This window comes from Mustelus asterias, chromosome 9, assembly GCF_964213995.1.
Source record: "Mustelus asterias chromosome 9, sMusAst1.hap1.1, whole genome shotgun sequence".
Lineage (NCBI taxonomy): Eukaryota > Metazoa > Chordata > Chondrichthyes > Carcharhiniformes > Triakidae > Mustelus > Mustelus asterias.
This window is the reverse complement of record NC_135809.1, coordinates 113339342-113354984: the sequence shown is the minus strand read 5'-3', so window position 1 is coordinate 113354984 and position 15643 is coordinate 113339342. Positions and strand designations below refer to the sequence as shown.

The 15643-nt window shown below is 44.5% G+C and overlaps 1 protein-coding gene across 1 annotated transcript in view; it reads left to right on the top strand.

Moving 5' to 3' along the window:
• LOC144499193 (TBC1 domain family member 12) overlaps positions 1-15643 on the top strand; it is a 124928-nt gene that overhangs the window by 73934 nt on the left and 35351 nt on the right. The window contains exon 10 of the mRNA XM_078221295.1: positions 1716-1825. Within this exon, the coding sequence (XP_078077421.1) occupies positions 1716-1825 (110 nt within the window). The remainder of the gene's footprint in view (positions 1-1715; positions 1826-15643) is intronic.

Sequence of the window (15643 nt, the reverse complement as noted above, 5' to 3'; positions counted from 1 at the left end):
CCAATTCCTATACTCAATGTCCTTACTGATGAAGGTCAGTGTGCTAAACGCCTTCTTCACCCCTTTGTCTATCTGTGACACCGCTTTCAATGAACTACGTATTTGTACTCCTAGGTCCCTCAGTTCCTCAACACTCCCCAGGGCCCTACTATTCATAGTGGATATCCTACCCTGGTTTGACTTTCCAAAATGCAGCACCGCATACTTATCTGTATTGAAATCCATTTGCCAATCCATGGCCCACTTCCCTAACTGATCAAGATAAAGAGAATAAACAGCTGCAATCACACTCACTGCAAGCAGGGTTCAAACCTATGCGGGGAATCCCCATTGGATTTCAAGTCCAACACCTTAACCAGCGTGACATGGACAGGATGCAAGACTGGGCGTGCAGCATGACATAGATAGGATGCAAGACTGGGCGGAGAAGTGGCAGATGGACTTCAACCCGGATAAATGTGTAGTGGTACATTTTGGCAGGTCAAATGGGATGAAGGAGTATAATATCAAGGGTAAGACTCTTAGCAGTGTAGAGGATCAGAAGGACCTTGGGGTCCGGGTCCATCGGACTCTTAAATCGGCCTCGCAGGTAGAGGAGGTGGTTAAGAAGGCGTATGGTGTGCTGGCCTTCATCAATCGAGGGATTGAGTTTAGGAGTCGGGAGATAATGATGCAGCTTTATAAGACCCTCGTCAGACCCCACTTAGAGTACTGTGCTCAGTTCTGGTTGCCTCATTACAGGAAGGATGTAGAAATTATTGAAAGGGTGCAGAGAAGATTTACAAGGATGTTGCCTGGATTGGGTGGCATGTCTTATGAGGATAGGTTGAGGGAGCGAGGTCTTTTCTCCTTGGAGAGACGAAGGATGAGAGGTGACCTGATAGAGGTTTACAAGATGTTGAGAGGTATAGATCGGGTGGATTCTCAGAGGCTTTTTCCCAGGGCTGAAATAGCTGCTACGAGAGGACACAGGTTTAAGGTGCTGGGGAGTAGGTACAGAGGAGATGTCAGGGGTAAGTTTTTCACTCAGAGGGTGGTGGGTGAGTGGAATGGGCTGCCGTCAATGGTGGTGGAAGCAAACTCAATAGGGTCTTTTAAGAGACTTCTGGATGAGTACATGGGACTTAATAGGATTGAGGGTTATAGGTAAGCCTATATATAGGCCTAGGTAGGTAGGGACATGACCGGTGCAACTTGTGGGCCAAGGGCCTGTTTGTGCTGTAGTTTTTCTATGTTCTAACCACTCGGCCATCGCAGCTGCTGTACTCAACATATTGTCGTATCCAATGATTCCATGAAATTTGCAGTTATTCTCGTAAAGGATGAGTTATTCACATGGTTTCTCAGAATAAGGACAGTTTTGGAATCAAAAGGTATTGAATTTGCATTTCTACCTTAGAATAGACCAAGTCATATTGTCATGGAGATGGATGGGATTTAGTCAGATTATGTCTGTGAATTTGATTTGTGATGTTTGAACCTATCAATCTCAGTCTTGACCCCCAAGATGCATTTGGAGGGAGAGTTCCAGATTTCCATTACACTTTGCTTTGTGACATCACCCCCGAATGGGCCTGGCTCCAATTTTCAGACCGTGCTCCTTTGTTCTGGATTCCCTCATAACGCAGAACCTAATCCAAACAAAATGCTGAATTTCATTGAGCCTTATTCTGCCCTCTTTTTCACACTTGTTTGCATTCTGTTTTCTCTCCAAGCTCGAGATATACTGTCCTGGTCCCGGCTCTGTGGGTAACCAAGGTGCACAAGTGGGAGCTGGACTGCATGCAAAGTGTGGTTCTGGAAGAGGAAGAGCTGCTGTCCTCAGGTACCAGGTCAAGTTTCACCTTTTCTGCTTTTTACCTGGGCTGCCTGTACAAGCCAACTCCATTGCTGTGAATAAGTAGTTCATAATTCATGTGTTTTAGAATATAAATTTTAATTTAGGAAGTAAACTTTTAACTGTAGGAAATGGGAGTATCTGATTGATTGAGACACGGGTAAAAGCAATCCTTAAGTAAATGCAATTCAAACAAGCTTAGAGTTGTGACACTATAGGGTTGGGGTCATGTTGAATTAAAGGTTAACAACCAGAAAGCTAAAATCATAAAACAGCAGGTGGCTGTACAGAACTAAAAAATTAGAGACATGAAATTTGCAGTTATTCTAGTAAAGGATGAATTATTCACATGGTTTCCCAGAATAAGGTCAGGTTTGGAATCAAAAGGTAGTGAAGTTGCATTTCTACCTTGGAATAGACCATGTTATATTGTCATGGAAATGGATGGGACTTAGTCAGATTATGTCTGTGAATTTGATTAAGGCATAGCCAGTAGGCAATACTGGTTAGTATTTGAAAAATACACGAGAAACTATGTCAGTTTTGGGTCTTATGTAGCTTGTAGCTCCTCGGAAGTCGAGAGATAACGCCAGACCCACACCTGACATAGATACTAGATCTATCATTCATGATGCAGTCTGCGACTGGGAGCTAATACAGTAAAAGTTTAAAGTTAATTTATTAGTGTCACAGGTAGGCTTACATTAACACTGCAATGAAGTTACTGTGAAAATCCCCCAGTCGCCACACTCCGGCACCTGTTCGGGTACACTGAGGGAGAATTTAGCATGGCCAATGCACCTTACCAGTACGTCTTTCAGACTGTGGGAGGAAACCGGAACACCTGGAGGAAACCCCACAGACACGGGGAGGATGTGCAGACTCTGCACAGACAATGACCCAAGTTGGGAATCGAACCCACGTCCCTGGCGCTGTGAGACAGCAGTGCTAACCACTGTGCCACTGTGTCATTATAAGACAAAGTTGGAAAGGGAGGAGTGGCTGGAAGTTAAAGAAACCTCAGTGAAAGGCAGTTAACCTTGTTGCAATTGGAGTTCTGGAAGTAATCAGCTTGGGTGTGGTGTGAAAGCATAGCAGTGGGCAATGAGAAATCAAACTCTGATGTCTTAAGCCGCTTTTAAGAAGTAGCAGGGAAGCCTGTGTTGGAACTGTGGAATTCAGAGTTGTGATGATGGTAAAGAAATTGGACGGTCACTTCAAAAGCTAATAGAAGGATCCTTGTGAAATCTTGTACATTTGCAAATAGAATAGCGGGAACACTAAAGAGAAATCAGAGTGAATTCCAGAGAGCAGTGATGTACCTTTTGAGTTGGCCCCAGTAAAAATGAATTTGGGGCGATACGGTGGTACAATGGTTAGCACTGCTGCCTCACAGTGCCAGGGACCCAGGTTCAATTCCACCTTGGATCACTGTCTGTGTGGAGTTTGCACGTTCTCCCTGTGTCTGTGTGGGTTTCCTCTGGATGCACTGGTTTCCTCCCACAATCCAAAGACGTGCAGGTTAAGTTGATTGGCTATGCTAAATTGACCATTAGTGTCAGGAGGATTAGCAGGGGGATTACTGGGATAGGGCCGAGGTGAGATTGTTGCCAGTGCAGGCTCATTGGGCCAGATAGCCTCCTCCTGCACTGTAGAGATTCTATGAATGCACCTTAAAAACTTTGTAAAATAAGGGAACTCTTGGGAGGAACAAGCAAGTAAGTTGAGTTGATTGCATACATTTTTATAAGCTATAGTATTAAATTAAAAGTGTTTACTTTAATTCTTTTTAATATACAATAGTTTGTTTCCGTGAAAAAATTTGAAATCTTGTGGTGTACTTCTGTCGGTTAATTGCTGGGTACTCTGATTTCTTCTTTAAAAGTCAACTGGGTTTGTAACACTGTCCATTCACTTCTAGATGTTTTCACACAATAGCACCTTTCACAAGCCAATGTGCTTTACAATTGATGGAAAACTTTGAAACATGTAATCGCTGTTGTAATGTAGCTAAACCAATTTGCGCGCGGGAACATTTAACCCACAGCAATGTGATTATGACTAAATCATGTTTCATGGATGTAACTTGAGGGATAAATGTTGGCCCAGGATAACGGGGGCTATTTCTGCTGTGCTTTACAATAGTGCAATGGGATGTTCTGTATATATTGAATGTAGGTAGGGACAATTGCAATCTTTTTTTCTCCATTCACGTGCGTCACTAATCTTCAATTCCCGCACCACCTTTCTCCTTCATACCCTCATTCTTCCCTTCCACAGCTCCTAATCTTGGCATTTTATCTCCATCACCCACCTTTCCTCTCTCTCTCTCTCTCTCTCTCTCTCACCAATACCACCAACCCCACTCCCGTCGACTTTGTTCCACAGCCATAGTGGCTACACTACAACAATGGATCATCGAATCCATGCAGTGTATAAGGAGGCCATTTGGCCCATCGAGCCTGCACCAACAACAATCCCACCCAAGCCCTATTCCTGTAACCCCACTTATTTACCCTGTAAATCTCCCTGACACCAAGGGGCAACTTAACATGGCCAATATATCTAACCTGCACATATTTGGACTGTCAGATGAAACTGGAGCACACGGAGGAAACCACGCAGACATGGGGAGAACGTGTGAGCTCCACATAGACAGTCACTCAGGGACAGAGGTGGCACAGTGGTTAGCACTGCTGCCTTACAGTGCTAGGGACCTGGATTCAATTCCGGCCTCGGGTCACTGTCTGTATGGAGTTTGCACCTTCTCCCCGTGGCTGCGTAGGTTTCCTCCTACAATCCAAAGATGTGCAGGTTAGGTTGATTGGCCATGCTAAATTAACCCTAGTGTCAGGGGGACTAGTGTGGTAAATATGAGGGGTTACAGGAATAGGGCCTGGGTGGGATTGTGGTCAGTGCAGACTTGAGGGGTCAAATGGCCTTTTGCACTGTAGGGATTCTATGATTCACTCAAGGCCGGGATCAAACCCAGGTCCCTGGCACTGTGAGGCAGTGTGCCAACCACTGTGCTACCGTGCTGCCCGAACTGAATCCCCTTTACTTAAAGCTCCAGGTTTAACATCTCATTTAAACAGAAAGGTACCTCAAACAGTGCAGTGGAGTGGGGAAACAAATCCACAACCTTATTACACAGAGTGAGCTCCCATCTGACCCACAACTAATAGTCTTAGATCTTCTGTCAGGACAAATAGTCACTCATTCTGCTACAGGCTACACCAATACATGGTTAAAATTAAACAATAAGAGCACAATGATCGCTTTTCAGTGTATGGCCATCACACACCCATTTATCAATATGGAAAATAATGGAAGTAGATCTAATGAATTTTAATAATTATAAGCTTTATGGTAGTCAAAAATCCTTACTTTGTTTATAGAATAGTCACAATAATTATCTTGGATTGTTACCAAAATAGAAGAATTTTGCATTCAATGTTAATAATGACCTTGCAAATGATGTTAAAAATAATAGTGGGTGATGATTTTCTGCATTATTAATATATGTTGATTCTCAATACCATTATTTCAATGAGTAGGCGACCTTTCTCCAGTGTCTTGTGGCTAATATTAATATATTGTCCTATTGGCATCACTAAGAAATGTCATTAGCACATTGCTGTTTGTCGGAGCTTGTTGTATGCATATTGGCTGCTGTATTTCTCAACCTCATAAGTGACTACCCTTCAAAACCTACTTAATTAGGTGTGAAGTGCTCTGGGAGTTGTGAAAGGCGCTATATAAATACAAGCCAGCCTTTCTTCTAAGGTCAATAAAGTTTAACAGCATTTCTGGGAAAATCATTGAAGCAGTTTTAATTGGAAATTGAATGGCTGGAAGAAACTGGTTTTGCTAAAAGCAGAGTCAGCAAGGAGTAGTGCAGGGGAGGTAGTGCTTAACTAACCAGCTAGAGTTTCTCCAGGGTATTACTGGCAAAGTGAATATGGGAGATGTGGATGAAACAAAGCTGGTTAGCGGACAGCTGCTGGCAAAGTTCCATATCATCAATTAGTGGCTAAATGATAGAGCCAGTGTTGTGGAGGCAAGTTGGGGAACAGTGTGTGGGAGATGGGGTGTTGTGAGTTGTGCACCTGGATGGATACTTAGTTTAAACACATGACATGGAAGAGTTATAACAAATGTTTTTTGGGCCCTGCAAATGTCTTAACGAGGGAATTAAAGAGCCTGTCTTTGGGATTCTTATGCTGTCTCTTCCTGCTCCTACATTGTGTGGAGATGCTGGCGTTGGACTGGGGTGGGCACAGTAAGAAGTCTCACAACACCAGGTTAAAGTCCACAATAGGTTTATTTGGTAGCACGAGCTTTCGGAGCACTACCCGTTCATCAGGTGACTCACCTGATGGACTTTAACCTAGTGTTGCGAGACTTCTTACTGTGCTCCTATATTGTTAACTCTGATGTCCCCCAAGGATTTATTCTGGGCTCTATTCTGCCCCTTGGTGACACCACCCAAATCCATGACAGGTTCCACAAAAGGATTAGCAGAATGTTTATTTGTCCCTCAGTTGATTTGATTTAGTTTAATTGTTTGACCAAAAAGATTGACAGATTCCACACACAAGCTGATGACACCCGGCTCGACTTCACCTTTACCACTTTCATCTCCTTTCCACTGCTTCTAATTTGTCAGACATCCAGTATTGAATGAGCCAAAAATTTTGTCCAACTAAATATTGGAAAGCCACTGTCTTTATTTTCTGTCACAAACGTCGTTCCTTAGCTCCATCCCTCTCCCCGCTCATTCTCTGAGGTTGAGTCAGACACTTTGCAACCTTGCTGTTCATATCTGACCCCGAGATGAAGTTCTAGCCACATGTCCTCACCCTCCCCAAGGCCATATTTCCAGATGTTTAATACCACCCATCTCCATCCCTACCTCAACCCATCTGTTGCTGATCCCAAATATTTTTAAGGCATCCTGTGAGCCGCAGACAAATTTTCATGTTTCAGTTGTAGTGTCAGCTGTAGTTCAGTGGGTTCATGACTCTGAATCCGACAATGGTAGATTCAAGTGTCATTCCAGAGACTTAAGCCTCATAATTCAGACGGACGCCTCAATGCATTGCAGAGGGAATGCTACACTGTAAGAAGTACCGTTTTTTGGAGCTAATGATCAATATGCTGTTTGCCCCCTCACGTGGATAAAGTATTGAAGAAGAGCAGGACTTTTCTCCAGTGTCCTGACACAGCATTTATCCCTTAACCGAGGTCACAAAAAGCAGTTGATGGAATCTTGCTGCGTTCTAATCTGTTACCTGGTTGATGTACTTCATGAGTTGGAAGTTCTTTGGATTGTGAAAGGCACTATATGAAGACAAGCTCTTTCTGTAAAAGTGCCTGTTTGGAATGTCTTGTATTATTGTTTGGTAGCTCTGATACCAAACTCTTCCTGAGATTTAGATGGGTGTATAACACTCACCTATGTAATAGGTTGTTGATATATTGCTGCATGATTGTAGTGTGCCTTTAGCATTACAGATTGATACTATTACCAAAAAGAGGGCAGGATCTTTTAGTTTCTCAAAAGCAGCATGGTCTTGCCATCCCCTCGCCCCCGCCATCTCTGCAATCTCCAGCTATAAAACCTTCCGAGATCTCTGCATTCCTCCAATTCTGTTCTCTTGTTCATTCCTGATTTTCAGCTGTCTGGGTCCTAATCTTGAGAATTCCCTCTGCCTTTCAACCTCTCTCTCCTGCTTCGAAACTGCCCTTAAAACCCACCTCTTTGATCTAGCTTTTGGTCACTTGCGCTAATATCTCTTAATATGAGTCTTACAAATTTTGTTTGATCGCATTCCTGTAAAGCGTCTTTGGATGTTTTACTAAATTAAAAGCTCTTTATAAATACATGTTGATGTTTCTAAGCTATGCATTTAAAGGGGGACAGCAAAAAGGCCAAATTTATATCCCTCCAAATTTATATAGCTCAATATTGGTGTCAGGCACTCCTTGGTCAAGTGTACAACAAGTTGGTGTAGCATTCCCTGAACTCTTTGAAACATTTGCCTCAGTTTTAAATGATTTGTGAAGTGCCTTGAGACACGTCATAACATTAAAGGCAGTACGGTGTGTCTACTTTTTAAGTTGCCTCCTTTGGTATCATTCCACTTTAGTGTCAAGAGTATAATGGACACTTGTATCCATACTTAGTAGAGGATTTCCGCTTTAGTGTCCTAATGCACCAGGACCTGCATAGGGTCAAGTGACCCAATGGGTGCCATTTTTGGAGCAGTCTCACCCTTTCGTTCACTCTCTCCCATTTGTTGCCCTCCTGCTCACCACTTCCCTCCCTGACCCTCTTGCTTGCTGTTCTTCTCATTACCAGCAAGGATCCAGGAGAGAGAGGCAGTAAGTGGGAGGGTTGGCCAACAGGAGAGTTGGCGAACAGAAGTTAAGTAAGAAGAGTTAGCATCTTTAGAAACCCTACAGTACAGAAAGAGGCCATTCGGCCCATCGAGTCTGCACCGACCACAATCCCACCCAGGCCCTATCTCCATATCCCTACATATTTTACCCACTAGTCCCTCTAACCTACACATCTCAGGACACTAAGGGGCAATCTTTTAGCATGGCCAATCAACCTAACCCGCACATCTTTCTTTTATATTTTTACATGAATTTTATTTTTTAAATTATATTGTTTACAAATATAGGTATTTAGGAATGTTCACACTGGGTATGCCAGGGCGTAATGTTTTCTTTTCTACTGAGAAACCTAACTATAGTTTTATATTAGTTGAATTGTTTAAAACTGTTTCACTTAAATTTGCAATCTCCAGGAATGTAACTACAATGCGAAGTGAAGGCTTACGGAATATGAACACAAGTTGTTGTTGTTGTTGAGGAGGTGTGGGTTGTGACACAGGATACAGCTGTAAAAAGGTTCACTGTCCTTAAAACACCCACGAGTATTTCGCCCAGCCAATTTCAATCAATGGGCTAGATTTTGACTTTGTGCAATACTGCAAAATGGGTAATGGATATAAAAATCAGGAGAGATTTCCAGCTGGATTTTACCACGGGTTATCATTGACAGCGAAGAGGATAGCTGTTGTCTCCAAAAAGATATCAATGGTTTGGTTGAATAGGCAGAAAAGTGGCAAATGGTATTCAATCTGGAAAAGTGTGAGGTAATGTTTGGGGAGGGCAGACAAAGCTAGGGAATACACAGTAAATGGGAGGATATTGAGAGGGGTAATGGAAGTAAGAGATCTGGGAGTGAATGCCCACAGGTCCCTGAAATGACAGAGGAGGTGGACAAGAATGTAAGAAAGCATATGGAAAGCTTTCCTTAATTGGGCAAGGTATTGAATACAAAAACAGGGATGTAATGCTGGAACTGTCTAAAACACTGGTCAGGCCATAGCTGGAATTTTGTGTACAGTTCTGATCACCACATTACAGGAAGGACATAATTGCTCTGGAGAGAATGCAGGGGAGATTTATAAGAACGTTACCAGGGCTTGGAAATTGCAGCTGCGAGGAGAGATTGGATAGGCTGGGGTTGTTTTCCTTAGAATAGAGGAGGCTAAGGGGCGACCTAATTGAGGTGTACAAAATTATGAGGGGCCCAGACAGGGTAAACAGGAAAGACCTGTTTAATTCTGATGAGAAGATTGTGCCCATGTAATTCCACTCCAAGGACAAAATTAAACTATGGAATCTCAGGCTTACAGGAAATTGTTGCTTGAGATTTTATAAATTTTGCATGTTTTAATTTTTCTTACTTTTCTTTTTCTTCACCCTCTCTCACTTAATCCAATTTTCCTTCCCTCTCTTTCTCTTTCTAGACCTGATCTGACTCTTAATTCAACTGATTTCCTTCCCCTTCGTTCCTCTGTTTTTGTCTCAATCGTTCAACCTCATTGGATAAGAGATGGACAGTTGCTTGCGGTGTTCACTGAGACCCAAGTGCCATGTGGCCCTCGCTGTATAATCATCAGGTCACAGTCTCAGCAAGTTGCAGGACAAAAAGAATCCAAGCCAAAGGATGAGGAAACTGTCCACTTAAAGGAGCACGCGTGGGATGCCTCACTATATCGCAATTTGTGCCAATATCTTCCCTTGTGTGTGGGAGAGGGAGGGTGGAGTTAGTCTCAGTCTCATTTCCTGTATTCAGTAATGATTACTACACTAGATGAGCAACCTATGTTCAAATTCATAAACTGTGACTAAGAATGCAGGTGTAGTGTTAAGCTTCAGAATTCTTTAGCAATTAATCTTTTTGCAGTATTCTACAGCCTTATACCTTTCTTCAAATATTGCTGTTTACCCACTGACACAGAAGGATTACTGTACATTAAACAGACCCAAACGCATTCGCTGTTGGAATTTCTCAATAGCCACTTATTCATTATTCTGCCTTTGCTGACTTGTACTGCTGTCTAATTCCTTGTGTAAAAAGAGGCATGTCGAAGCTTTTCGTCTTGCACTCATCAGGACGTTTCTCAAGAATACCAACATAAGGATTTTCCCCTTACGTCAGTGTTCATGGAATCCCTACAGTGCGGAAGGAAGCAATTTGGCCCATCGACCTGCACCGACAACAGTCCCATCCAACTCCTAACCCTGTATCCCTGTGTATTTACTATGCTCATTCCCCTAACCTACACATCTTGGGACACTAAGGGGCAATTTAGCATGGCCACTCAACCTAACCCGCTCATCTTTGGACTGTGGGAGTAAATCGGAGCACCCAGAGGAAACCCACGCAGACACGGGGAGAACATGTAAACTCCACACAGTCACCCGAGGCCGGAATTGAACCCGGGTCCCTGGTGCTGTGAGGCAGCAGTGCTAACCACTGTGCTACCGTGCCCTTGCTGCGAAGTGTCCTGTGAGTGGAAGACAAAAAGCTTCAACACATCTCTTTTTCCAGAAATACTCAAGTTCCATACCACCAAATGACTATCTGACCTTGGACACCCTTCCCCCTGCTCTTTGTTCCTAGAATGTGGGAAATAGGAGCTGAAGTAGACAATTTGGCTCTTTGAGTCTGCTCTGCTATTCAATAAGATCATGGCTTATCCAGCTCCACCTTTCCACACTATCCCCATATCCTTTAATTCCCAAACATCTAACAATCCCTGTCTCGAGTATGCTCACCAAATTAGCAATTTGCAGTTCTCTTTGTTAGAGAATTCCAAAGATTTACAACCTTTTGAGTGAAGAAATTTCTCCCCATCTCGATCCTAAATGGCTGACCCCTCATTCTGGGACTGTGACCCCATATTCTAGATTTCCCAGTGAAGGGACCATTTTCTCAGCCATTGAAAAATTTTAGATGCTTCAATTAAATCACCTCTCATTCTTCTAAACTCTAGCAAATACAGGACTAGTCTACTCAATCTCAGTTAGCTCTTCCCACTAGAACTCTATGTTGCTATAAATGTTAATATAAGGGCGGCACGGTAGCACAGTGGCTAGCACTGTTGCTTCACAGCTCCAGGGACATGGGTTCGATTCCCGGCTTGGGTCACTGTCTGTGTGGAGTTTGCACATTCTCCTCGTGTCTGCGTGGGTTTCCTCCGGATGCTCCGGTTTCCTCCCACAGTCCAAAGATGTGCGGGTGAGGTTGAATGGCCATGCTAAAATTGCCCCTTAGTGTCCTGAGATGCGTGAATTAGTGGGTAAAATATGTAGGGATACGGGGGAAGGGCCTGGGTGGGATTGTGGTCGGTGCAGACTCAATGGGCCGAATGGCCTCTTTCTGTACTGTAGGGTTTCTATGATTTCTATGTTGGGCACGATCTTACAACCTCATCCCAATTTTCGGCAAGGTGAGGTGGTACGACCGAGTAAGAGGAGTAAAACGAGAAACGCACCCCGATGTCCATGGGCGGGGGTGATAGGCGAGGAGAAGGGAGGAACTCTGCAGATGGGGACGAACAACGGACAAGGGGGAGAATTGCAGGTGGGGGGAGGTCTCGATTCCCATGGGGTGAGTGGTGGGGGCTGGGGGTGGGGGGAGGTGCGGGTGGCAGGAGATCTCCCTGGGAGATATGGCACCCTGGCAAGCTCAGACCCCCCCCCCCCCCACTGGTGAGAATCGCATCCTGGCACTTTTTTTGCAACAAGTGCCATAAGAAAAATAGGGTGGTAATAGTCGGAGATTTTAATTTTCCCAACATTGACTGGGACAGCCATAGTATTAGAGGGTTGGATGGAGTGAAATTTGTTGAGTGTATTCAGGAGAAATTTCTCATTCAGTATGTGGATGGCCCGACTAGAGAGGGGGCAAAACCTGACCTCCTCTTGGGAAATAAGGAAGGGCAGGTGACAGAAGTGTTAGTGAGGGATCACTTTGGGACCAGTGACCATAATTCTATTAGTTTTAAGATTGTGTTGGAGAATGATAGGTCTGGCTCAAAAGTTAAAATTTTAAATTGGGGCAAGGCTAATTTTGATGGTATCAGGCAGGAACTTTCAAAACTTAATTGGGGGAGCCTGCGGGAAGGCAAAGGGACGTCTGGTAAGTGGCATGCTTTCAAAAGTGTGTTAACCGGGGTTCAGGGTAAACACATTCCTCTTAAAGTGAAGGGCAAGGCTGGCAGAAGTCAGGAACCCTGGATGACTCGGGATATTGAGGCCCTGGTCAAGAAGAAGAAAGAGGCACATGACATGCATAGGCAGCTGGGATCAAGTGAATCCCTTGAAGACTATAGGGCGTGTAGGAGTACAGTTAAGAGAGAAATCAGGAGGGCAAAAAGGGGACACGAAATTGTTTTGGCAGATAAGGCAAAGGAGAATCCAAAGAGTTTCTACAAATACATAAGGAGCAAAAGAGTAACAAGGGAGAGAGTAGGGCCTCTTAAGGATCAACAAGGTCATCTATGTGCGGATCTACAAGAGATGGGTGAGATCCTAAATGAATATTTCTCATCAGTATTTACTGGGTACTGGACGACGAAGGGTACTCTGTCCACCGTTTCTTATGAGGGCATCTTTCAACGTCTGGAGGTGTCTCCTTAATGGAGAATGCATTCTTGGACACATGCATCTCCATTAAGGACGGTCACCTCAGCACCTCACTGTACCGCAAGCCCACGGATAACCTCATGATGCTCCACTTCTCCAGCTTCCACCCTAAACACATTAAAGAAGCCATCCCCTACGGACAAGCCCTCCGTATACACAGGATCTGCTCGGATGAGGAGGATCGCAACAGACACCTCCAGACGCTGAAAGATGCCCTCATAAGAACAAGATATGGCGCTTGACTCATCGATCGACAGTCCTGACGCGCCACAGCGAAAAACCACACCGACCTCCTCAGAAGACAAACACGGGACGCGGTGGACAGAGTACCCTTCGTCGTCCAGTACTTCCCCGGAGCGGAGAAGCTACGGCATCTCCTCCGGAGCCTTCAACATGTCATTGATGAAGACGAACATCTCGCCAAGGCCATCCCCACACCCCCACTTCTTGCCTTCAAACAACCGCACAACCTCAAACAGACCATTGTCCGCAGCAAACTACCTAGCCTTCAGGAGAACAGTGACCACGACACCACACAACCCTGCCACAGCAACCTCTGCAAGATGTGCCGGATCATCGACACGGATGCCATCATTTCACGTGAGAACACCATCTACCAGGTACACGGTACATACTCTTGCAACTCGGCCAACGTTGTCTAGCTGATACGCTGCAGGAAAGGATGTCCCGAGGTATGGTACATTGGGGAAACCATGCAGATGCTACGACAACGGATGAATGAACACTACTCGACAATCATCACGCAAGACTGTTCTCTTCCTGTGGGGGAGCACTTCAGTGGTCACGGGCATTCAGCCTCTGATCTTCGGGTAAGCGTTCTCCAAGGCGGCCTTCATGACACACGACAGCGCAGAGTCGCTGAGCAGAAACTGATAGCCAAGTTCCGCACACATGAGGACGGCCTAAACCGGGATCTTGGCTTTATATCACACTATCCCCCACAGCTTGCCTCCTGGACTTGCAGAATCTCACTGGCTGTCCTGTCTGGAGACAATACACATCTCTTTAACCTGTGCTTAATGCTCCCTCCACTCACATTGTCTGTACCTTTAAGACCTGGTTGGCTGTAGAGATTCGCATTCTAATCAGTATTCAGTAACTTGATTTTGTGTCTCTGTGCCCTGTTTGAGAGCAGATTTCCACTCCATCTGACGAAGGAGCAGCGCTCCGAAAGCTAATGGCATTTGCTACCAAATAAACCTGTTGGACTTTAACCTGGTGTTGTTAAAACTCTTATGGATAATATATCAGCAGAGATTGAGGATTGTTTAATGGAGAGAAAATAGAGAATAAGAATGAATGGGTCATTTTCAGATCAGTAGTAATTAACTAGCAGGGTGTTGCAAGGGTAAGTGTTTGCACATCAGCTATTTACAGTCAATATCAATGACTTAGAGGAGGGGACTGTACGTGACATGTTTAAGTTTGTTGACAATATAAGTTAGGTGTGAAAATAAGCAGCGAGAAGGATGCAAAAAGTCTGCAGAAGGATGGTGGGCAAGAACATGGAAAACCTTATGGTGAAGTATGAGCACAGTGGTTAGCACTGCTGCCTCACAGCGCCAGGGACCTGGGTTCGATTCCCAGCTTGGGTCACTGTCTGTGTGGAGTTTGCATGTTCTCCCCGTGTCTGCGTAGGTTTCCCCTGGGTGCTCTGGTTTCTTCCCACAGTCTGAAAGACGGGCTGCTTAGGTGCATTGGCCATGCTAAATTCTCCCTCCATGTACCCGAAAAGGTGCCAGAGTGTGACAACTGGGGGATTTTCACAGTAACTTCATTACAATGTTAATGTAAGCCTACTTGTGACATTAATAAATAAAATAAGAAATTTCTCCACTTGGTATAAAAAATGAAAACACTGAATATTTTTTGAATGGCAAGAGACTGGAAAGTTTTGGTATTCCGAGCGACTGGAGTGTCCTTCATATAAATCACAGGAAGTTAATGTGCAGATACAGAAAACAATTAGGATAGTAAATGGTTGGTATGTAAGCTTTTGTTACAAAGGGATTGCAGTATAAGAGTAAAGAAGACCGAGGGTATTAGTGCGACAAAACCTGGAATGCTGCATGCAGTTTTGCCCTGGTGAGTGTACACTGAAGGTTCACGAGAATGGTATCTGGGATGAGGGACTGCCCTACAAAGAGAGATTGAGTAGGCTAGACCTAGCCTCTTCTGGTTTATAAAAATAAGAGATCTAATTGAAACATACAAAATTCTTCAGGCGCTTGACAGGATAGAGAAAATGTTTCCCTGGCTGCAGAATCTAGAACACGGGGTCAGAATCACAGAATAAAGGATCAGCCATTTAGGACCGAGATGAGAAATTTCTTCACTCAAAGAATTGTGAATGTTTGGAATTCTCTATCCAAGAGTGCCGTGGATACTCATTTGGTGAGCATACTCAAGACAGCAGTCAATAGATTTTTGGATATGAAGGAAATAGAGGGAAATGGAGATATGTTGGAAGGTGGAGTTTAGGTCGAAGGCCAGCAAAGATGTAATTGACTAATAGGGCGGCACGTTGGCGCAGTGGGGAGGGCGGCACGGTGGTACAGTGGTGAGCATTTCTGCCTCACAGCACCAGGGACCCGGGTTCGATTCCGGGCTTGGGTCACTGTCTGTGCGGAGTTTGCATGTTCTCCCCGTGTCTGCGTGGGTTTCCTCAGGGGGCTCCGGTTCCCTCCCACAGTCCAAAGATGTGCAGGTTAGGTGGATTGGCCATGCTAAATTCCCCCTCAGTGTACTCCAACAGACACCGGAGTGTGG